Here is a 25,688-nt window from a genome sequence, read left to right on the forward strand (position 1 = left end):
CAACGTACAATCACTGGATAATAAACTGCATGAGCTGCGATCAAGTCTATCCTACCATCGGGACATTAAGAACTGTAATATCTTATGTTTCACCGAATCATGGCTGAATGACGATATCGATATCATACAGCTGACTAGATTTTCAAATGGTTATGCTCACCTGAGGAAGAGTATCTCATGATAAGCTGTAGACCACACTATTTACCAAGAGATTTTCATCTATATTTTTCGTAGCTGTCTATTTACCACCACAAACCGATGCTGGCACTAAGACCGCACTCAATGAGCTGTATGCGGCCATAAGCAAACAAGAAAATACTCATCCAGATACGGCAATCTTAGTGGCCGGGGACTTTAATGCAGGGAAACTTAAATCAGTTTTCCTAATTTCTACAAGCATGTCACATGTGCCACCAGAGGGAAAAAAATCCAAATTAAGCTAAAACTACATTAAAACTATTTTTAGCTACAGGGCTGTTTAACTGGCAGACTAGAATATGTTCCGGGATTCTTCCGAAGGCATTGAGGAGTACACCACATCAGTCACTGGCTTCATCAATAATTGCATCGATGATGATGTCCCCACAGTGGGGTACATACCACAACCAGAAACCATGGATTACAGGCAACATCCGCATCAAGCTGAAGGGTAGAGCAGCAGCCTTCAAGGAGCGGGACTCTAACCTGGACGCTTATAGGTTAATCCCACTATGCCCTTCGACGAACCATCAAACAGGCAAAGCGTCAATACAGGACTAAGATTGAATCCTACTACACCGGCAACGACGCTCGTCGGATGTGGCAGGGCATTGAAACTTTTAAGGACTAAAAAGGGAAGCACAGCCGCGAGCTGCCCAGTTACACAAGCCTACCAGATGAGCTAAATGACTTCTATGCGCGCATCGAGGCAAGCAACAGTGAAGCATGCATGACAGCACCAGCTGCTCTGGACGACTGTGTGATCAAGCTCTCCATGGTCGATGTGAGTAAGACTTTTAAACAGGTTCACAAGGCCGCAGGGCCAGACAGATTATCGGGACGTTTATTCAGAGTATGCGCTAACCAACTGGCAAGTGTCTTTACTGACATTTTCAACCTGTCACTGACCGAGTCTGTAATACCAACATGTTTCAAGCCGACCACCATAGTCCCTGTGCCCAAAAACCCCAAGGTAACCTGCATAAATGACCACCGACCCATTGCACTCAAGTCTGTAGCCATGAAGTGCTTTCAAAGGCTGGTCATGGCTCACAACACCATTATCCCAGAAACTCCTAATTTGCATACCGCCCCAACAGATCCACAGATGACGTGATCTCTATTGCACTCAACACTGCCCGTTCCCAACTACAAAAAAGGAACACCTATGTGAGAACCTATTCATTGACTATAGCTCAGCGTTCAACACCATAGTGCCCTCAAAGCTCATCACTAATGTAAGGACCCTGGGACTAAACACTTCCCTCTGCAACTGGATCCTGGACTTCCTGATGGGCCACCCCCAGGTGGTAAGGCGAGTTAACAACACATCTGCCACGCTGATCTTCAACACAGGGGCCCCTCAGGGGTGCGTGCCCAGTCCACACCTGTACTCCCTGTTCACCCATGTCTGCATGGCCAAGCATGACTCCAACACCATCATTAAGTTTGCCGACGACACAACAGTGGTAGGCCTGATCACCGACAGCCTATAGGGGGGAGGCCAGAGACCTGGCAGTGTGGTGCCAGGATAACAACCTCTCCCTCACTGTGATCAAGACAAAGGAGATGATCGTGGACTACAGGGTTGTAGTGGAGCAGGTTGAGAACTTCAAGTTCCTTGGTGTCCACATCACCAACAAACTATCATGGTCCAAACACTAAGTGGGTCGTGAAGAGGGCACGACAATGCCTAGTCCCCCTCGGGAGGCTAAAAAGATTTGGCATGGGTCCACATATAATCAAAAAGTTCTAAAGTTGTACCATCGAGAGCATCCTGACTGGTTGCATCACCGCCTGGTATGGCAGCTGCTCGGCATCTGACCGCAAGGAACTACAGAGGGTAGTGCGTACGGCCCAGTACATGACTTGGGCCAAGTATCCTGCCATCCAGGACCTATATCCCAGGCGGTGTTAGAGGAAGACCCTAAAAATTGCCAAAGACTCCAGCCACCCTAGTCATGGACTGTTCTTTCTGCTACCGCACGGCATATGGTACCGGAGCGCCAAGTCTAGGTCCAAAAGGCTTCTTAACAGCTCTTACGCCCAAGCCATAAGACTCCTGAACATCTAATCAAATGGCTGGACAGACCTACTCATTCAAGGGTTTTTCTTTATTTCTACTATTTTTCTACATCAGAACTATGAAATAACACATAGGGAATCATGTAGTATCCAGACAAGTACCCTTGATAAAGAGCTCTGATGGAATTGGGTCCCCCAAAAGAATGCCCCAGATCTATTGAGAAGATGTTGTTACTAAAGCATCTGTATCTCCCAAGATATGTCTCTCCCTGGAACAAGCGGTTCTTCAAACTGCTCAAAGTTTTTTTTCTCTTCTGTGAAGTGCATGCTGCACTGCTCAGAATTTCTCTAGATACAGTTGAGAGTTATTTGGCTGTTCCAGAGGAGCCTTCAACCAAACTCCATCATCCTGGACTGAGGCTAAGAAGCCAAGAACAAAACAATTCCGTCAGGTTTTTCTATTCCCTTAGCTTTTTTGTAAAAAAAAATAAAACATTTCGATCTGCTTTTATGTAGGTCAGTTTAATCAAACTTTCTTCCTACTGACATAACAATACCTTCAGCTTGATGTAATAGTCCTCTCTGCAGCCTGGAACAATACCTCCCTCCTGGCTGACTGGCTGTACTAGCTAGCCTCTGACCCCTTTCTCTCTTTCTCTCAGTGAGAGCCGAGAGCCTGCCTATATATAACAGAGTAATAATGAAGTCAAACTGCCATACATGGCTTTGCTTTGGGAGGCTCCAGATGTAACATTTCCCTGCTTGAAATTTGGTTCCTTCCACACTCCCTTTCTCTTCCTCTCCCTCTCTGTTTGCCCTCTTTTTCTGGATGATGATCCATATTTTTGACGTGCCCCACATTTCTTAAACAATGCCTGGAAAATGATATGCTATAAACATATGACTAACAGACACAACTACAAGAGAGAGAGAGAGAGAGAGAAAAAAAAAACTTTGTATATTGTATACATATCCCACTGGGCACGCCATGTCATTTCAAAGTGGATAATATTTGACAGCAACGTTCAAATGGGAATACAATGTCAGATATTTTGTTTATTTTTGCAACAGATTCATGTGTTATCACGGTGCTTGGTCAGAACCAAGTGACCTGGATTGGAGTTGAGATTACATTAAAAGTACATGGTGCAAGTGATCAATGCCGTTTGAGATTTTGCACAGATTATTACAACAATTGTGAAGATCTCCATAGACCTGCAACGACCTATGCATGCTATCTTGAACATGCACACTTTATATGATTCATAAGAAGAAATGCATAGTTAGACACTGGCCTCAATGTGGCTATGAATGTGTTCATCATTTTAAAGTTGAATGTTACATTAGTTTGAAAGAGATGAATCTTCTGCTTGGATAGTTCCATCTGTGCCACTGGCTGTAATTCCAGTTTGTCTACAAAAAAAATAATTTATATGTTGAATTCATGTTTCCATCTCAACCAAAAATCGAAGTTAAATAATATGACTAAATCAAATCGAACTTTAAATGCACTTTAAATAAAGTTTGATTTGATTTAGTCCCATTCTTTAACTTGTATTTTTGGTTGAGGTGGATTTGTGTATGTTTACCATGATGACATAATCCTGTGGTTTAAATTTTACCCCGAAAACAACAGTTTACATTGATGACTTTTTCAAATCTAATGTATTTTTCACATTTTTTCACAATGTCACAAAACATTGACAAATTACATTGAGTCAACCAGTTTGTACCCAGTGGGAAGCTTTTTCATTTATCGTTGGCAACAAGCCTGAGGACGACTGTGAGAATCAAATATATTTTGAAGAGGGGAAAAGGGGGAGTGAACAGATGTGTAAATGTTTTTATTTGGAATAAATATCTTGATGTCAAATACAATAAAAAATTTGCCAGCGTAGACAAACCCTCCCCGAAAAAACATGAAAAAGTATTTACAATACTTATTTTGCGCAAAGCGGAATGGATGTATACATAGTATACAAAGACAGCCCATGCAAGGACATGACATTGCACTCTTTTGCTGTACAAAGTGCAAAAGATAAATGACAAATAAAATATTCCAAGTAATACAGGAACCATCGTGTAGATGGACAATGTGGTCCCTCTGAAGAACCAAAACAAGAAGCATATAATGGATTACAGGGGGTTTCATTAACTGTGTACAAAGAACAGCTTGCCTCTCGCCTTAGGGCTCCGGCTGTGGACAGGATGGAACAGAGAGCTCCAACAGAACACACATTCTGTCACAGTCTCAGAAAGATTAGTAGGACAGTTTTCTATACCACTTTGATGATTTCATTTCAATGATAATAACTTGGCTATGGCAACTAAAGCCAAACACGTTGACAGGATTTCAGAAGCTGTACCGCTGGCTCAACAATCGGAATGATAGGGGCAACAATGAACACACAATCAAACCCAGTGATAAAGATGCTTACATGCTTGCTATGTCCTAGTACAAGTTCAAATACTGCATCTATACTAACACACTACTTGGAAGAATGCATGCCCGACACCCACTGCTTAATTCCGTGTGGTGTGCCAGTGCAGATATTGGAACACACTGTCTGTCCATGTGCATGTGTGGAGGGGATGGTGGGGAAAGGGAGAATGAAAGGGAGAAGGTATCTGCAAGTTAGCATTCCGTTGGACGGTGTACACGGAGTGTACAAAACATCGTGGACACCTGCTCTTTCCATGACATAGACTGGCCAGGTGAATTTAGGTGAAAGCTATGCTCCCTTATTGATTTCACTTGTTAAATCCACTTCAATCCGTGTAGAGGGAGGGAGAATCAAACAGGCTGAGTCAACATCGGTCTCTGCTAAACTGAGCTGAACAACGTGATAACGGCCGGTGAAGTCAGGGGCTGGGGCGCAGCCTAACTTAGTGTGGCCCTGGGCGTAGCCTAACGTAGGAGGATGATGACATCGCTGAAAGCTCTCTCTCTCGCTAACACACTGGTGTGGTGGTGACAGAGTGCAGACTACTACAGAGGCGTCGGTAGCGAGTTTCCTTTTTCCTGTCCCAGTTCGCTTCTAGGGACTGACTACACTACTGTATGTGACTTTGACGATTTTTGCATCTATTTCTGTAACAGTTTCCGTTACTCAAGTTCTGCTGTCTCAAGTTCTGTAGAAAGTGAATGTCTTGTGCCGCATCCAAGGACAGGTTTATTTCTGCTCTTCTGTATTGTTTGCAAGAGGAACACAAGGGAAACAGATATGATATCCCCATTGCACTACCCCTTTTTGTCATTGCTAAAAAAAATGTGTCGGCATATTTTCATGTCGTGGAGGAGCAGAACACCATAGGAAAACAATTATTTTCACGGATCACGGAACAGACATCCTATCATCACATTCTATGCTTACCAAATTTATTTTCCTAATAAGAACATGTTCATTCTAGAACCAGGTGTGGAATAATTACCCATGATACTGTATGAACCAGGTGTGGAATAATTACCATGACACTGTATCTACTGGTAATATCCGGTGCAATAATACTCAGCACAATACTCTGTATAGTACAACAATTTCTCCTGATTCTTATTCTACCTCTGGACGTAAAGGGGATACAATAAGTATTTTTGCAGTATAAAGTATTCTCATGCAGTACAAGGGCATTATGATCTTGGTCCAGGTCGCAGATGGTTTTTCCATACTGTATGTTTTCTTTATATTTTCCCACAATGTCTGGCTTCAGGATAAGTAGGTGAGAAAGCTGTGTGGACAGTTGGCTCGCGAGCAACTTAGAGTTCTGCTATGTCCCACAGAACCTGAACTTTACAACACCAGAGAGGGACAAGATGGTGCGGTGCATTGGTTCCAGATTCATCAGGTCAACTGGATGGATTGCTGGCATATGGACATTCTAGAATACAATCTAGAATACATTGGGATTGTAACAAAAAATACAAACAACACCAACTGTTTCTGTAATATTGGCTCTTCAAAAGTGTTACCGGTAACCAACTAACCAATGACCTAAAGATTACAGCACAGTTCCCTCTCAGTCTCTGTCTTTCCAACAACATTGGGTCCTTCATTCTTCACATTTGTCCCATTTTGCAGGCAGATGCCAGATACACCAGAAACAAAGTTCAGGATCATTATTGGGATTGTTTATTCTTGTTGGTTTTGTCTTTTCTTTGTCAAATGCATTTTTGAAAAACACACCAGTCCATTGAGGAGGGATAGTACTGTAGACTAGGAGGCAACAAAAGGAGGGTCCATGGTGTGTTAACAAGGCTTTAGGTGACAGAAGTCTAGTTCTTGTGGCTTGCGTTTCCCCGCACTGCAGTGGTCCCGGGGCAGCTGCAACCCCGTCTGCGTGGTACAGCGCAGCGGCCGCCTCTTGAAGCCTTTCCCGCAACTCCTGGAGCAGGGCGACCACTCCCCAATCTCCCACACCGGACAAGGGTCCCCACACACCCTGGTACCCGAGGGCCTCACGATGGAGTCACAGTCCAGCCCTGGCTCTCCATCCGGCCCCAGGCACTGCACCAGCCTCCCTTGCACCCCTCTCCCACACGTCACCGAACACTCGTCCCACATGGCCGCGGACCATTTACCTGGAATGGGTCCCTCAATACTGTATGAGGACTTCTTCAGGAGATCCCCTCCTTCTCCTCCCTTCTGCCCACCGCCCACGTCCTCCGCTAGAACACTGTTATGTGACCTCGCCCGTTCCTCTTTCTTCTTGTCCTTGCTCTCGCGGGCCAGGTAGAAGGAGTAGCGGATGCGGGGAGGGGTCATTTGACCGACAGACAGGACCTCCACAGTGAGGGCCTCGCGGAGCGGCTTCACAGCCAGCAAGGTCTCTGCCAGGCCGGCCGTACCGCTGTACCTCAGCAGGCTACCCTTCACGATGATGTCCCTCTCCACAGCAGAAACCACATAGTTCCCGTTAAGCAGGTACTGGCCCTGGCTGTTCTTCACCGCCAGGTAGTTGTCATCACTCACCAGGCCCTTGTAGCCGCGCTGCCGTACGTCTATGTTGGATGCCCCCACCGGAAGCATAACCACAAAGTTATAACCGTGTCTTTGGGGGAAAATAGAATACATTCATAAATCAGTAAAACCACTGTTATTTAAACAGTTACAGTAATGTTAACAAAACCATCCCTTTTACATGGAATTCATCCAATCCATTCCTGTTATAGGAATTTGTGTCACTTGTAAACAATGACGACTTCCATGCATTACAAGATGGTTCTCTAAACACCTACGGGAAATTGCATAAATGGTCCGAGAACTCACATGGGTTTGGTGAAGAGTCCTGACACCTTCTTGCAGCTCTTGTTGTCACCTCCACAGGTGCCACACTTGTCAAACTTCTTGTTGGAGCCCAGCTTGCCGTCACAACCAGCCTTGATACACTTCCCCTGGACACACACTGCTGAGGAGTCTGGAGAACATGGGGTCCCATCCACCACCTGGGATACAGAGATAGATGTATTTTATTACTCAACAAATGTTATGCAACATCAATAGCGGCAGGGTAGCCTAGTGGTTTGAGTGTTGGACTAGTAACCGAAAGGTTGCAAATTCAAATCCCTGAGCTGACAAGGTAAAAATCTGTCCTTCTGGGAACCTTTCCCCAATAGAATCTTTCTGCCACAGGAACCACACCTGTTGGCATTCTCACAAACATTCACAACGTTGTTTCAATAATATATAGAACTTTTCTCGCAGCTCTGGTATATGAAACCTTTTTGAGGCCTTGCTCACAATTCATTCTGTGGCAGCACAATGACCAAACGATATACTGTATGTGAGGCTCTTGATCATATATTTGATCATGACACTGGTGAGGAGGAGAGAGGCCTTGTTAAACTTTGACACAAAGTAGTCATGTGATAAATAGCACAATATGTTTCATCTGAGTATTTGTTAGAGTCAAAATAATCCATACATTATGCTTTTTTTTAAACTCAAAAACGAGTTGTGTGAGCTCAGGTCAATGAGGCCTACAGGCCTTGTAATGTTCACAAGAACTTAAGTTGATAAAAAGATCTAACACAACATTAGGTGATAACATTAGCTATAATGGGGTGGTCATGTTGGACTGGGAACACAGAATTAATTAACATGAAACGAACACAACAGGAGGGTTAAATAAACACTTGTTCTCAGAAACTCTGTTCCAGTATTGACCAGTAAGAGCTCTTACCCCTTCATGTCTCTCTGCATATCTGCCCCTGCTCTGAAAGCCTGATAGTGTGACGGCAATGTGAAGCGGAGTTTGTGGACTGTGGAACCCGCAACTCCATGCCGTGACTGAGGCTCCTGCTCTGTCTCAGTCCACACCACTCTATCTGAACAAGATAAGCCTTGTCTCCATGCCCTCTTTCTCTCTCTACTACATTCCCTCCTCATTCCTTTCTTCTTAGACGCTGCTCTCTTAGGTCAGTTCATCTGTGTGTGTGTGTGTGGGGGGGGGCTTTAGTAATTCTGGACAAGAACATATCTCAGGTGGTCTGGACATGTGTAGGAGAGGTCTTCACGGATATACCCTAACCCGATTACCCGAGATCCGACACGATATTCGAACAGGTCAGATATTCTGTAGTTGACCCTTTGACCCCGGGTTGGATCACGCTCGGTCGCCAGGGATTTCGGATCTGTCTGACAATATGTGAAATACCGACCAGATCCAAAACTGTATTTTGAAGAAGAAAATATCCTGATGAAAATAAATATTCCCCATGAATCACGTTTGCTACACATGGCAGTTATCAAAAGCATGAATCTCTATCCTCTGCCTGTGTGCCTCTTTCTCTGACTGGCTTGATCTCTCGCTGAAGCGGACATGCTACATTGTTTCAACTGGGCCCTCCCAAGGGGGAAGTGTTCAGGTAGCATATTCCATGATGTTTCCACTGGAGATATGAGATCAGCAATATGTTGCTATTTCATACCAAGGCGCAGTGGTTACTTACGCCTATCGAGAAGGAGAGTGTTGGAAAGATCTTTCAAACCCAGTGAGGAACTACTGCTTACATTTACACACAGACCAGGTACTTTTATGCGTGCTCAAGCTAAAAATGACCTGGTCCTGTCAGTGTCGGTGGGAATGTAATGGATCCGATTCCATTCGAATCGCAATTTCGGTATCCGAGAAGACCTCTGATGTGTAGTGCTTAACAATGCTGCTTCTAGCACACATACCATGTCTTCATGGTTTCAAATGTGCCTGTTGCTAACCTTAGGTTTGAGGGTATAAAATAGAATAGAATAAAATAGAATAGGAAGGTGGCTGCCAACTAACCTTGGGTGCAAGGACGTAGAAGTATCCGGTGCCGTTGGCCCTGCAAATGAGCTTGCACTTGTCCTTGGGGGAGACCCCGGAGTACTTGGGGACCCAGACGACCGAGGGGGTAAGCCGGTTGGTGTTGAGGCTGAACCCGTTAAACGCCTCACACTGCTCCTCGCGGTAGCTTTTACCTAAAACAGGGAGAGAGAGGTCAGATGTTAGAGGTGAGGACCAACCATACAGTCATGTTGATTTAATGTGTACTGTCCCAGTAAAACAAAATGTAACAAAGTAAAAGTAATAGAGTAAAGTAGTTATAGGTTTTGAGAGGCCAGGTCGCAATTGTAAATGAGAACTTGTTCTCAACTTGCCTACCTGGTTAAATAAAGGTGAAAAAAATACAAATATAAAAATAAAAAGATGACCTGGCAGGGATCACCTCTCTTGGAGCAAGGTACAACATGTTGCCATGGTCCGGAAGAAGTGGAGTGAGCTCATTGACCTTACAAAATGTCCCAAAGGGAATAGAGAGGATTAAGTAATTAAATATAGGTCTTGGGCCGATTCTTACCTGTGTCAGAGCAGGTGTTCAGGCTACAGGAGCGGTACTTGACCCGGACCCCTTGGCAGTATTTGCCCCCGTTGGAGGGCACTGGGTTGTTACACTCCCTCTTGGCCAGTTGGACACCCCCTCCACACGTACGGGAGCAGGAGCCAAACGAACCCCACCTCCCCCACCGCCCGTCCACCTGGGGTGAGGTTATAACAGGTTATTATACGGCTATAACAGTTATTAAAGTGTTATTACATGGTTCTTATAAGCGATATGACAACATGGCCTATGTCAGTGGCCAATGCTCCAGCGTGAGTAAAATACCTAAATAAGTATGTTTGACAACATGGGGCTTGCGTCATTCACACCACAGTGGAAGGACATTCACATCTCGACTGACATGACATATCTCACACTGGTGTGAGAATTGCTTGAAAGCTTGAAGTGTTTGAAGTGTGTTGACGAGTGTTGGACGAGCGAGTGTGTGTGTGTGTGTGTGTGTGTGTGTGTGTGTGTGTGTGTGTGTGTGTGTGTGTGTGTGTGTGTGTGTGTGTGTGTGTGTGTGTGTGTGTGTGTGTGTGTGTGTGTGTGTGTGTGTGTGTGTGTGTGCCTGCCCACCTGCATGTGCATGCACATGTGCATATCTCACAGCCTTACCTTAGTCTTGTGTATATCCATCTTATCCATGCAGACGCCCCTCATACACAACTTTCCATCCCCACAGGCGGTGCCATCAGCCCAGGGGAAGTGACGTGTCTGACACACCAGCTGGCCCCGGGACTTCCCTGTACACCAGAGCCGACCACAGGGCGGCTGCATGAAGGGACAGGGCTTGGAGCCATCTCCGAAGGCCAGTTCACACTGCCGGTCCAGGCTGTAGGAGGATCCAGGGAGGACTTCAGGCAGGGCCAGAGGCTTCAGGGGCTGATCCAGCAGACACTCACCTAGTGAACAGAGAGAGAGAAATACAGGCCATGAGTTACACAGCTAAACCAACAGAGGTGTTTTACTCCAACTCTTAGTAAGGCTGAGTTTATTGTACTTCAAGTGCCTTCAATTCAAGTGTTTAACTGCTCTGTCTTTTTGCATCCTTTCTCTTTTTTTATTTTTCTGTAGTGAAACACTTTGCACGTGAGGATTTTCAAATGTTTGTGTGAGTGGGTACGTGTGTATCTCTGCGTGTGTGCACGTGTGTGCAGATTAAACAAGTGCACAGCCTCTCAGCCAGTCACCCAGTCGTGACCCCGTGACGTCGACCCCTTTGAAGACGGCGCTTCAGAAACTGCTGATGGTTCATTACACTTAGCTGTTAAAGACCAAACACACACACACACACACACACACACACACACACACACACACAGGAGGTGGTACGTCTACCTCCTAAAACATACACACACAATTTCTTGACTCAGCCAAGTCTAGTTTAACCCATTAGTGTGCTGTTCCATAGACGTCTGCCTAATGTCTGCCTCTGCCCTGCTGAGTAGAGTAACGATCACACACACACACAAGCACACAGACATGCACACACACACATGTGAACACACAGACATGTACACACACACACACACACACACACACACACACACACACACACACACACACACACACACACACACACACACACACACACACACACACACACACACACACACACACACACACACACACACACACACACACAAACAGATATATGCAAATTCATTGACCTAAGGCTAGGGTTGCAAAGGGTCGGAATCTTTCTGGTGAAATAGCAGCTTACAGCAAAGTGTGTTTAAATGATTTCTAACTTGTTAACAATTTCTGCTAGTTAGTTTTTGCTACCATGTGGGTTTTAGCTTGCGAACTGAGGAGTGTGCTAACTGCTGAGGAGTGTGTTAATTCACCTGTATCCATACATTCCATTCATTTTAAAACATTTATCTTACAAAGAAGTTGTTTAATCTAACTGCTGAACTATTTATCTATACATGGAATTGTATTTATTTTTTCTAATCTTTACAGGAAAATCCACAGGCATTGATGTGTGGAGATATTTCACTGCAGCTAATGTAGAAGGAAAAGCTGTGTACATTTGCAAATACTGTGCCAAATCATATGTGAAGAATGCAACAAAGATGCAGAATCATCTGGTGAAGTGCATAAAGTTCCCTCAGCGCTCACAACAAGCAACCTCTGACAAAAGTCCCTCTACTTATATTTGAGGGGGAAATTATGAATCAGACACCTTATCGATAGCAACAGCTCATGGTCCTCCTGTAATCAGATATTTGTTTGACTCAATAGAGGAATATAGTCAGAGAAATGCTGATGAATGTCTTGCTTGAGATGTGTATGCAACTGGTTCACCTCTGATACTCACAGGCAATGTGTATTGGAAGAGATTTCTGAATGTTCTTCGCCCAGCATACACCCCTCCAACCAGACATGCTTTATCCACTCATTTGCTGACTTCAACAGAGTTCAAGTGAAGGTCAAGCAAATCATAGAGAAAGCAAACTGTATTGCATTCATCTCTGATAGGTGGTTGAATGTTCGTGGGCAAGGAATAATTAACTACATCATCTCCACCCCTCAACCATTATTCTACAAGAGCACAGACACAAGGTACAACAGACACACCGGTCTCTACATAGCAGATGAGCTGAAGGCAGTCATCAATGACCTTGGACCACAGAAGGTATTTGCACAGGTGACAGACAATGCTGCGAACATGAAGGCTGCTTGGTCTAAAGAGGAGGAGTCCTACCCTCACATCACACCCATTGGCTGTGCTGCTCATGTATTGAATCTGCTCCTCAAGGACATCATGGCACTGAAAACAATGGATACACTCTACAAGAGAACCAAGGAAATAATTAGGTATGTGAAGGGTCATCAATTAGAGCAGCAATCAACCTTACTAAGCAAAGTGAGAAGAATAAGAGCACCACATTGAAGCTTCCCAGCAACACCCATTGGGGTGGTGTTGTCATCATGTTTGACAGTCTCCTGGAGGGGAAAGAGTCTCTCCAAGAAATGGCCATATCACAGTCTGCCGATATGGACAGCCCCATCAAGAGGATCCTCCTGGATTATATATTTTGGGAGAGAGTGGTAAGCAGCCTGAAACTCCTGAAACCTATAGCAGTAGCCATTGCACGGATTGAGGGAGACAATGCCATCCTGTCTGATGTTCAGACTCTACTTGCAGATGTAAGAGAAGAAATTCCATACTGCCCTGCCCACTTCACTGCTGCTCCAAGCAGAGGACACTGCTGTTCTGAAATACATCAAAAAGCTTGACGACTTCTGCCTGAAGCCCCATACACGCCACAGCGTACATGTTGGACCCCAAGTATACTGGCTAAAGCATCCTGTCTGGTGCAGAGATCAACAAGGCCTATGGTGTCATCACTACCGTGTCTCGCCACCTTTGCCTGGATAAGGGCAAGGTTCTTGGCAGTCTGGCGAAGTACACTTCCAAACAAGGGCTTTGGGATGGAGATGCAAATATGTCAGTCGTGCCAACATATCTCATCAGCCACCTGGTGGAAGGGACTTTATGGATCTGAGGCTCTTTCCCCTGTGGCCTCCATCATCCTCCAAATCCCACCAACATCAGTCGCCTCAGAGCACAACTGGTTCTTGTTTGGGAACACACACACCAAAGCACGCAACAGGCTGACCAACACAAGGGTTGAACAATTGGTGGCCATCCAGGCAAATTTGAGGCTTTTTGAGCCTGACAATGAGCCATCCTCAACAAAGTTGGAAAGTGACAGTGAAGATGAGGCCTCAGAGTCTGATGTTCAAGAGGTGGACATTGAGGAGGTCCAGGGAGAAGACATGGGAAGTCTGAGAGGAAAACAACCAAAGTTTTTGTTTATAAACTATCATTTTACAGATGTATGTTGAAAAGATTTTTGGGAGATGCGATGGATCATTGGGGATCATTCAATATTCCCTTTTATTTTATTGTTCAGTGAAATCATCCCACGTGTGAATAGTCAACTAATTTAATTAAAGTCCAATTCGTAACTAAACCTGTTTTGTTTTCTATTGGAAGCATTTATCATTTACCATTATGTCAACTTATGACAAGGTAAAAGGTTTATGTTTCTGTCTCCATGTGATATGGTAAATATATCCAATACAAAAAAATCTAAATTTAAATGGTATTAATATTAATGTGCATATATTTCCATTAATTCCCACGGAATCTTTCCACCTCTGAATATTCCCCAAAATGTGCAACCCTACCTAAGACAGCACACCTGAGTGACAAAAGCCCTGCAGAGTGGAGTAACGATAAGAAGAAGAAGCACAGAGCAGAGGGCCTAGCTGTTTCCAGGAAAAGTCTAATAATAATTCAGGTTTGACAGGTCTGTGTTACACAACATCAAAAGGCCAGACTGAATTGGAAGCTAACTTCTCAATACACTCAAATCAAATTGTATTTGTCACATGCTTTCGTAAACAAAAGGGGCATACTAACAGTGAAAGGCTTACTTATAGGACCTTTCTTGATAATTCCTGCAATACAGCCTGTTCAGAACTTTGGTGAAGGTTTAAACCAGTTTGCAAGTGTTTTATTTCATTCTCTTCCGCCATTTTCTTTGGCCAAATGAAGTTCCAAATGCAATGTTGTGTTTGCTGTGATATTTTCCCTTTCGCAATAACTTGACTTGATGCTGATGTTACATTACCTTAAGTTTAGAAACGGTTTTGACAGTTTGGTGTGGTGTGATATGAAGGCAGTGTGCACTGGCACTCCAACTGTCTATGACAGTAGAACTTGAGGAAGAACATTTTAGGCCTACCAAAGATTATCCTATAATCTAACATATCATGCTTATCTTTATTAAAAAATATTAGGGTAAAACATTTACGAATTAGCCTCCTATGTCTATATCTGTATAGCAGACGCAGTAGCCTATCTGACAAGGATAAATAAATGCATGTCGGTGTCATAGCATGCCACTGGCATATCTGTATCTCTCTCTCTGGAGCTAGGCCTAAGCATCTCTTCTTTTTACATTTTATTTTAAAATATTAATATCATAGAGTGGATGCATAAGTCTATAGGCCTATATGCATGCAATTTTCTGATGCATTTCGTGCTCAAATCTAACAGCTGAACCGTTAGGTTGACAATAATTATTTTAGGAAAGTAAAACTCAATAAAACCATATGCTATAGTTTTGCATATGCTACACATCGAAAATCAAAACATATAGAATAGTGTTTTGTAATTTGTTGTAGGCTGTTTTTAAGAACATGTAAATCATTTGGTGTCACGGCTGGCTGAAGGACTGGACCAAGGTGCAGCATGGTAAGCGTACATTTTCTCTTTATTAAAAATGATGCCGACAAAACAAAGAACAAAAACCAAACCGTGAAGCTTTGGGCTATGTGCCCTGAACAAAGTCAAAGTTAACTTCCCACAAAACAGGTGGGGGAAAAGGGTACCTAAGTATGGTTCTCAATCAGAGACAACGATAGACAGCTGTCCCTGATTGAGAACCATACCAGGCCAATACATAGAAATACAAAACATACAAAAAAAGGACATAGAATGCCCACCCTAGTCACACCCTGGCCTAACCAAAATAGAGAATAAAAAGTCTCTCTATGGCCAGGGCGTGACATTTGGCCAATAGCCCTAGGTTTTTGATGCCGCTGGCTGCGTATGTGGACGCCCTAATGGGTTACTCCCCAATGCACATAGATGACCAATACATTTTCAAATGTCCGATCAATGAAAATCGTCACTTCTCCAGCGTAGAGTTTCTGTTAGAAGGTAATAGCCGGCTTTTGGACGATAAAAACAATAGAAAAGGTGATAAATAAAATTAGCACTGGCCAATTGTCTGGGAGAAGAAGAAAAAATCACATTGTAAAATAATCATTTTTAGCCTATTCATTGATGGAAAAACAAGTCAATACATTTGACCGGTCACATGCTTATCGGTCGATGGGTTCATTTGCATAATTTTGTGGAATAAAATTGGCACACACAGTGGTTCCTCCATTAAAAGTTGTGTCATACTGCAGCATACCTTGCTGCAGCATTCTATGGCACGTTATTTAATTGTCAGCCATTTTTTATGTTAATGCGAGTTAGTGCTAGTTTGACCACCAGAGGGCAACTTCGAGAACCATTTGATAGTCTCCCATATTGGCATTACTAGAGAATGCAAAACCTTTTTTGTAATAACATAGTACATTATGGTGTTTCAAATTCCGAGGAAAATAAAAACGAAACCCTCAGGGTTTCCTTTAGGATGGAATGGAAAATATTTCACTGTACAACGTGACGGTCGGGAGTAGGCTACAGCATAAGAAGATTGGAGGATTCTAAATTAATATCTAAGGGGCATAACATTTTCACACCCTAATTGTAGTGTGACCAATACTCATTTCGCCTATGAGCCTACAGTATATCTAAAAAGATATATCTTAAGAATATCATGGAATATAATTGAACATTTTCGTTTCTCTATGCTTGTCTCATAGCAGCGAGAAACGGTGCTGAAATAGACATCCACAGCGGGAAGGCTATATATATATATATTTTTTTTTAAAACAACAGTGAGCGATTGTAATCTGAATAAAGGACAAAATATATAGCACTGCTAATGGCCATAATGATGATGTACAACGTGACCATGTGCGTTTGAAAGAGTATTTTCCAGTAAGCAACAATTTGTTTGCCTTCATTAGACATATTGTTCCAATATTTCTGTAATTCAGTGATTTATTCTCATAGTAATTCGTTATGGATCCAAAGCTAAATCAACATCTGCATTTTGAAAGAGTATTTTTATCATTATTTTATTAATGAAAGCATAAAGATGCTGATGAGGAAATACAGTACTGTAAAGTACATGCTTTTACATTTTGATAATAAAGCATTTAAAGCATTTTGAAGATATAAGGATAGGATAAAGTAATCCTTCTCACCCCCCCCCCCTTAAAAGATTTAGATGCACTATTGTAAAGTGGCTGTTCCACTGGATGTCATAAGGTGAATGCACCAATTTGTAAGTCGCTCTGGATAAGAGCGTCTGCTAAATGACTTAAATGTAAATGTATATAAGCCACCTGCATTTGTTTATTAGGCCAATGTGCAGTCTGACAAGTAAGCATAGCCTACAATACACACTGTAGTGAACATGGGAAAGTGCCTAATTTCTTACATAAGGGAGAGCAGGCCATCACCAGACTTTCTCGGTGACCTCAAGTACCTTCAATGATGGCTGTACTAGAGAATGCAGGCACAGGGAGACTGGGGTTCAATTCCCCGACGGGGAGGAAGGAGTAGGCTGTCCTTGTAAATAAGAATTTGTTCTTAACTGATTCCATATGTGTTATTTCATAGTTGTGATGTCTTCACTATTATTCTACAATGTAGAAAATCGTCAAAATAAAGGAACATCCTGGAATGATTAGGCGTGTCAAATTTGGATTGTTACTTGCTTAATTAATTAGATTAATATTATGGTGTTTCTATTCCAAGAAAAAACAAAAAACCCTCTGGGTTTCCGTTAGGAAGGAATGGAGAATATGGCGCTGTACAACGTGACGGTCGGCAGTACAGTACTTGGCTATTTAGCTAAAGAATCCCCATGTCATGTGGACAGGGCACGCGGGAGATCTGGGTTCAATTCCCCGACGGGGAGGAAGGAATAGGCTGTTCTTGTAAATAAGAATTTGTTCTTACCTGACTTGCCTAGTTAAATAAAGGTTACACTAAGAGCATAACATATCTGCGACCTAATTTTTTATTATAGTCTAACCAATATCCAAATGGAGATTAAGTGAAAATAAAAACCTCAATCGATTTATCAAGACCAGTCCCCATGCTTGTCTCAGAGCAGCGCGAAATGGTGCTAAAATAGTTGTAGGCTTTTGCTTCAAATCCTATATTGCTTCTAACTCCAATATGCTCTTTAAATAAATAAGACCTACACCACTTTAACAGCAAATTACTCAACACTAGTGAGACTCATGTCGCCTATGGGTAGGCCTACACTAGATCGAAAAATATGGTGGCGGCCGGCACAGGTATCAAACCTGCATCTGTAGCAACACGCATTTTACATTGCGAGAGCCCCCATCCACTCCGGAGCTCCCATTTACAAAGTATCAAAATACAGAGAGGTGTTGGTTAAGGTATATTGTCCTGCTAATAGCCCATAATGGTAGGCTCAAATAAAAAGTAATAATAAAAAGTAACACAATAAGAATAACAATAACAAGGCTATATACAGAAAAATATATACAAAAATGAGCTTTTCTTTCAAAAACAAGGACATTTCTAGGTGACCCCAAACTTTTGAACGGTAGTGTATATTTGTTATGTAGGATATCTTATTTATCACACGCGCACAGCTTTTATAAGCCCAATCGTTGCTCAATCATTTGAAATGCAATCGCACGTTGAAAATAATTTTTCTGGCCACGATTAAAAATAGCAACAAAAAAATCTCAACTCGTAATTGAAGCGCGATTCCCTTTTGCCTTTTAAATGCATTGGCAATGGAAGGCAGGCTTCATCAGCGCGCCACACAACACTTTGCAATGTGCTGGAGGCAATACACATTTTGAAAAAGTATAGCTATTTGTTTGAAACCTGAAAGTTTTACTACATATTATACTTTGCTTCAAGGTAGTCTCGGCAAAATCCAACCATATCTGTATAGGCAATTATATTATAAAGACTTCCATATGCCATTGAAACCAGTAGCCTATTTTTCTCATGTTCTATTGGTTTTCAACTTTCTTTCATTTTCCAGTAACCAAAGGCACAATCCTAGTCGTATTAGCAACCCATGCTAGTTGTTGCATCTTTAGATCTCTCCTCTTTCTAAATTTCTAAAGGATATTTTCATATCTGTCACTTTGACAATGGTATTTTCATGCTAATTGCATTATGAAACAAACATTCACGCGTAGCCTACTGTCTTGTGCACATTGTTGCGCTTATAATGTGAAGACACAGACTAATAGTGCATCAACATTTTCTGATCTGTTGCATCAGACTCATTGATTTTTGTATGTTTTTTTATGTAGCCTAGGCCCAGTGTTGTGTTCGAGACCACCTAAAGCGAGACAAATTCAAGACCAAGACCGGAGCAAATCGAGGAGGTCGAGACCGAGTTGACACCGAGATCGGGAGAGGGACAAGCAGGTTCGAGACCAATTCAATACCGAGAACATAAAAAAGCGAGTCCCATTCAAGACCATAATTGTAATTCTTTGTCCAGTATTTCTGCCTATTTCAGAAGAACATATGGATTCTATAGACATTCAGAATGGTAAACAAATGCATGCTGAGGGCAATTATTACTAACCCAAACACAGCGGGGAACAATGTGGACCGTCTACGCCTTCAGAGGGCTAAGGATTTCTAATATAATAAAAACAACAATAATTACAATTATATTATTATTTTCAATCATGTTCTGATTTAATATCTTCAGTTCAGATTTTGTCTTTGGCGAGATAAATCTACCTAGCTAATTCAGCCATTAGCTAGGCCATGAGAAGCTGGATAGAAGGCACATGCCATTCAACTGTATTAGGGCAACATTTGGGAGTGACAGTGGAATAAACCAATCACATTTGAAATTGTAATGGGTGGGACCGTTTTTACCAAAAATACGTATGGAAACTTCTGCCTTATCAAAGGTCAACAGATCGCTGTGCAATAGCGAGCAGTAGTTTGCCCAGGGTCTAGCTAGCTATCTTTTGTTGTTGGCTAGTTTGCAGCGGCTGCAACAGGTGTTATCGAAGAAGATGTTAGGCTATGTGAGCAGCGTGCATGTGAATATATTTCACGTGTTTTGCAATTGTGTAGGCAGGATTCCACTATTGTACTACATACTTGATATTGTATACCTCTACTACACTATTTTGTTACACATAACTGGGGATTAAGAAGTGAGTAAATGCAAATGCCCACTGAAAGAGAAGTGGGTATACGGCATATACCTGCATTTAAAAAAATGGATGGTTCGAGCCCTGACAGCCTTGGTATATCAGGCCATATACCACGGGTATGACAAAAACATTTATTTTTACTGCTCTAATTACATTGGTAACCAGTTTATAAGAGCAATAAGGCACCTCGGGGGTTTGTGATATATGGCCAATATACCACGGCTAAGGGCTGTTGAGTCCACCCCCCACCCTGTTGAGTTCACCTGTCTTATTGCTTAAATAGCCCCCGCTATCCATACATTTTTTTTCTTCTTCACCTGGGGATCATCTGTTTTACAAAAAGTGCACTCTCCTACGTACATGAGTGCTCTGGTATTACCGTTGCTGTGTTTCAGCATCACCAACTTGTCACACAATGAAGGCCTAGGTCCAATAGGTTCGCTACTATGCAAACATGTCTATAATAGATATAAAGACTGCAGGAATTAATGTTTCAAGAAAGGAGTGTGTATATTTGGCCTGGCGAAGCGGTTGTATGCGCTTATTAAATGGAGGCTGATAATTATGTGTTTTTTACTCCGCCGGCTGACTGAGTACAAATGTTTCTGACAGGACAAGACCGAGACACTAAAAATGTGGTCTCAAGAACGGTCACAGTCTCCAGTATTACAACACTGCCTAGACCTACTGATTGTATGAATCTGGGTTCTATTGTCCAACATGTGTCCCAGTGTCTGCTGGGGTCTTTGGCAACTTTTAGTACCTTTCTCCACTGCCTGGTATAGAGGTCCTTGAAGGTCTTAACCTGCTCCACTACAGCCCCGTCGATGTGGATGGGGGCATGATCAGCCCTCCGTTTCCTGTAGTCCACGATCAGCACTCTTGTCTTGCTGACATTTTTTATTTTTTTATTTAACCTTTAACTAGGCAAGGAGAGGTAAGGTTCTCCTGATACCACACTTCCAGGTCACTGACCTCCTTCTTATAGGCTGTCTCATCATCTTTGATGATCAGAGCTACCACCGTTGTGTAGTCATCATCAGTAAACTTGATGATGGTGTTGAAGTCATGCATGGCCACGCAGTCATGGGTGAACAGGGAGTACAGGAGGTGACTAAGCACGCACCCCTGAGGAGCCCATGTGTTGAGGGTCAGTGTGGAGGTTGTGCTGTTGCCTACACTCATCACCTGCGGACGGCCTGTCAGGAAGTCCAGGATCAAGTTGCAGAGGGAGGTGGTCAGTCCCAGGGTCCTGAGCTTAGTGATGAGCTTGAAGGGCACCATGGTGTTTTAGTCGATGAACAACATTCACACATAGTTGTTCCTCTTGTCAAGGTGGGAGAAGGCAGTGTGGAGTGCAATAGAGATTGAATCATCTGTGAATCTGTTGGGGCGGTATGCAAATTGGGTCCAGGGTGCCTCAGATGATGGTGTTGATGTGAGCCATGCATTTCATGCTAGAGATGTGAGTGCTACGGGGCGATAGTCAATTAGACAGGTTGCCTTGGCATTCTTGGTACAGGGAATATGGTGGTCTGCATGAAACATGTAGATATTATAGACTTTGTCAGGGAGAGGTTGAAAATGTCAGTGAAGACACTTGCCAGCTAGTCAGCCCATGCTCTGAGTACACATCCTGGTAGTCCGGCCTTGTGAATATTAATCTGTTTAAAGGAATTACTCATATTGGCAACGGAGAGTGAGATCACACAGCCGTCTGGAGCAGCTGGTGCTCTCGTGCATGGTTCAGTGTTGCTTGCCTTGAAACGAGCATAGAAGGTGTTTAGCTCATCTGGTAGGCTCGTGTCACGGGACAGTTCGCTGCTGGTTTTCCCTTTGTAATCCGTGATAGTTTGCAAGCCCTGCCGAATCCGACGTGCGTCAGAGCCGGCGTAGTAGGATTCGATCTTAGTCTTGTATTGATGCTTTTCCTTTTTGATGGCTCGCCAAAGGTTGAAGAGGGATTTCTTATGAGCGTCCGGATAATGTCCCACTCCTTGAAAGCAGCAGCTCTAGCCTTTAGCTCAGTGAGGTCGCACAAGAATCCATGGCATGCCTGTAATCCATGATTTCTGGTTGGGATATGTACGTACGGTGGGGACGACATCATTGATGCACTTATTAATGAAGCCGGTGACTGATGTGGTACACTCCTCAATGTCATTGGATGAATACCGGAATATATTTCAGTCTGTGCTAGCGAAACAGTCCTGCTGTGTTTCATCCGCTTCATCGGACCACTTCCGTATTGGTTCTTCCTGTTTGAGTTTTTTGCTTGTAAGTAGGAATCAGGGAGGGCGAGGGAGAGCCTTGTATATGTTTCTGTGTGTCGAGTAAAGGTGATCTAGAATTTTGTGGCCTCTAGTTGCACAGGTGACATGCTGGTAAAAATTAGGTAAACGTATTTCAGTTTCCTTGCATTAAAATCACCGGCCACGAAAATCGCCACTTCTGGGTGTACATTTTCTTGTTTGAATATGGCCCTATACAGGTTGTTGAGTGCAGTCTTGGTGCTAGCATCGGTTTGTGGTGGTAAATAGACGGCTACTAAACATATAGATAAAAACTCTCTTGGTAAATAGTATGGTCTGCAGCTTACCATAAGGTATTCTAACTCAGGCGAGCAAAAACTTGAGACTTCCTTATCATTAGAGAACACGCACCAGCTGTTTTTAACAAAGAGACACACACTCCTAATGTCTCAAGGCACTCCTAACTTGCGTGCGTGCTTGTGCTACTTTGAACCAGGCATTGTCGTTGTCTACTTTTCTCTGTCCTGAGGAAAAATGTCATGTAACGGCCATGAAAACAGAATGGAACGAACAGAGCATGTTTCTTCTATTCTATTTTAACCTATGTGGGAAGTATTGAGGACTACACCTAGCTGCCCAAACCACTGCGGTGGTTCTTCGTATAACAGCCCCTCTAATTTGGGACAGATGGTCAGGATAGCAGGCCTTGAAATAACAGTTTGTCACTGATCTGGGTCCAGACCTTGTGGTTTGCCCTGCTTGGCACAAGCTCCATATTCAAGAGAGTAGGATTAGGATGTCTGCAGAGAGCGTTCTCTCTCTCATTGTCTGTAATGTAACATTTTGTGAGTGCCTCCAACGTTACAGTGAGTGTAAGCTGTCTGGTCTGTGCACATGTCCCATTTAGAGTTATCTGATACGTGATTCGTCTTTACGACAGAGATAACTATAGCTGTTGTTACCCCATCAGGTCATATTCATGGCTGAGAGGTTATTATATTCTTGGACTATTTGCAGACTTATAATCATTATGTTAAGCAGTATATATGTCTAAAACACATTTCCCTTTCAGGGACAATAACTACCATCTTTATCTATTTGATCTTATCAGGCGGAATTGATAAAAATAAAAATACAAATGTCTGCTTTGCGAAGTAAGTCAGCCTCCTCCTTGCCAACTGCAGGCTTCATAGCCCCCTAGTTACTGACCCTGTGGCAACAGATAACAGGCTAGACTGTGTGACTCTGTTTGTGACAGGGACACAACAGGAACAGAACAGGCTCTGTGATTATGTGCTCAGCAGCACGTTAGGATGGGCATGTGTTCTCTCAATGTGATCAGCCATCAGCAGTCCTGGTGCCAACACAACACAAGATGTTTGTACTGTATGTTGTCAACCAATGAGTGTGTTATAAGGGGTGCCTGAAGCACCACAGTGAGACTGAGTTCAGCTGAGTCTCACTCACACCTCTTTATCAAACACTCTCCCTACATTCCTTCCTCTTGTTCTACACAACAAGGGTCAGGGGTTAGGGGTCAGAAGGTAAGAGTCACGATGACTCACCATTTCCACTGTCCAGGCAGTGTACCAACCTTGTAGGGTTTTCCCACATATTACACAAGATAAATGGGTTAAGGGTTTGCCTAGTTTTTTTACCGGCAGCACTCAAGGGTTACCCAAATATCTCTTTACCACTACAACACCTTAGTAAGGGTCAGGTATGTGCTGTGCGTACATGCCTATGTGTGAGCGTCAGGGGTTAGAGGTCAGAGGTTCTGCTGACTCACCATGTCCGCTGTCCAGGAAGTCAGTGATGATGGCTGCGCTGCAGTGGGACCAGGGGCTGGTCCTGTTGATCTGGATCAGGGTAGGGGACATCATGTGGTTGTCCTTCAGCTTCCCAAACGTCTCCTCACACGCCTTCACATTGTCATGCGGCATGTTGAACACGTGGCCTATAGCAGGAAGAGGAAGAAGGGAGACATTACTGTCTCATTCATCTTTGTTATTCAATAAATTACTTACTGGATTTACTTGGGCAGCATAGGTCATGTACCTTGCCGTCAACTGGCTTGTTGTTTTTGTCAGTCAATAAACACTGGACATTTACAAAAATGATTTTATGGTTGCTCAGGTATTGTGAAAGGAGGTGATACCGTCAACAGTTTCGTCTTTGTTTGACCGTTTTTACAGTTTTACATTCACATAAAAATACAATGAGAATCTGCATAGATATCGGTCTTCCTTTATATCAGCTCTAATGCTGTTCAAACTAAAAAGTGGAAATCTGGGTCATTTTTCGTAACTATTCTTGCCACACTGACAAAACAGCAACTTTGGGTTCTCAATGACTGTGCCAAGGGGGTTTGGAGAGGACAGCAGGTTTGGGTGAATGGGTTCACCCCATTGAGTCAATTCAGGAAGTAAACTGAACGTTCAATTCCAACCCTGGAGGACGGACTAAGGTGATGTGGCAGAGCACTCACCAAGCTCGTGAGCAGTGGTGAAGGCGGAGGGAAGACCGTCGTCTTCTATCACAGAGCAGCTTCTCTTGGGGTCACACATGGTGCCCACGTCAGCCATGCCCAGGGTGTCACAGGTGGAGGCTCCACACAGGTCCTGGACAGGAGATAACACACACACCACACACTGGTCAGACAAACACACTCATCTCTCCCATTACACATGGCAATAACATGTATATTGCTGTTCTGAGATTTAACTAGGATATTCACTTGCTGTCAAGCTAATTTGACCCTCTTACTTGTCGTGCTTTTAATACCTTGAAAGAGGTAGACAACACAGTAGTATGTACTATATATAGTGATTATACTGTGTGTCATCAATCAAATTGTATTTGTCACATACACATGGTTAGCAGATGTTAATGCTGTGACAAACCATTCTAATATGTCTGCTTGGGCTTGCCATACGTTCTCCCAATAGGCATTGCTTTCTGGAAACCCCCACTACACATTTAATCTACCTTTACTTGAGTTAATGAAAATGCCTCCAATTGTTCTGCCAAGTAGCAAAGTTTCCAATTTACCTATATGTCTGCACCACACTGTTTTAAACACAATGTATGTTAGTGAGTAGGGACCCATTGGGACCTCATTATCACAGGCCTCACTGACAACCAGGCAGTACCTAAACAACCCATGGAGCAATGCCTTTCTCCCCAGTTTGTATTATTCTGTAAATAAATCTGTGAAACTAAATTTAGTATGATACAGTATGTTACGTTATGTCGGGTTACATTATGAATGGAATAGCGGTCGTACAATATCATACAAATTTCGAGGATGTATAGTATCATACATTTTACCTGGTCGTATAGTAGCATACGAATTGGATGACGGAAGTTATCACACATCTGGGAGGACATATAGTATTATACGTCTTTCTCTGAGACCAGGTTGATTGTTGCATGTAACAACAAAGTAGAAATACGGGGAGAATTTACGT

At 43.1% G+C, this 25,688-nt stretch overlaps 1 protein-coding gene across 1 annotated transcript in view; it reads right to left on the reverse strand.

Annotated features, from left to right (window-relative positions):
- Positions 1-4,051: 4,051 nt before the first annotated feature.
- adamts15a (ADAM metallopeptidase with thrombospondin type 1 motif, 15a) overlaps positions 4,052-25,688 on the reverse strand; it is a 28,921-nt gene continuing 7,284 nt past the window's right edge. Inside the window, exons 2-8 of the mRNA XM_035781298.2 lie at positions 24,707-24,839; positions 24,008-24,175; positions 10,694-10,980; positions 10,055-10,232; positions 9,499-9,674; positions 7,488-7,663; positions 4,052-7,269 (exon numbers count right to left, since the gene is read on the reverse strand). Coding sequence (XP_035637191.2) covers positions 6,468-7,269; positions 7,488-7,663; positions 9,499-9,674; positions 10,055-10,232; positions 10,694-10,980; positions 24,008-24,175; positions 24,707-24,839 — 1,920 coding nt within the window. The 3' untranslated portion in view covers positions 4,052-6,467. The remainder of the gene's footprint in view (positions 7,270-7,487; positions 7,664-9,498; positions 9,675-10,054; positions 10,233-10,693; positions 10,981-24,007; positions 24,176-24,706; positions 24,840-25,688) is intronic.

Source organism: Oncorhynchus keta, chromosome 11 (genome assembly GCF_023373465.1).
Source record: "Oncorhynchus keta strain PuntledgeMale-10-30-2019 chromosome 11, Oket_V2, whole genome shotgun sequence".
Lineage (NCBI taxonomy): Eukaryota > Metazoa > Chordata > Actinopteri > Salmoniformes > Salmonidae > Oncorhynchus > Oncorhynchus keta.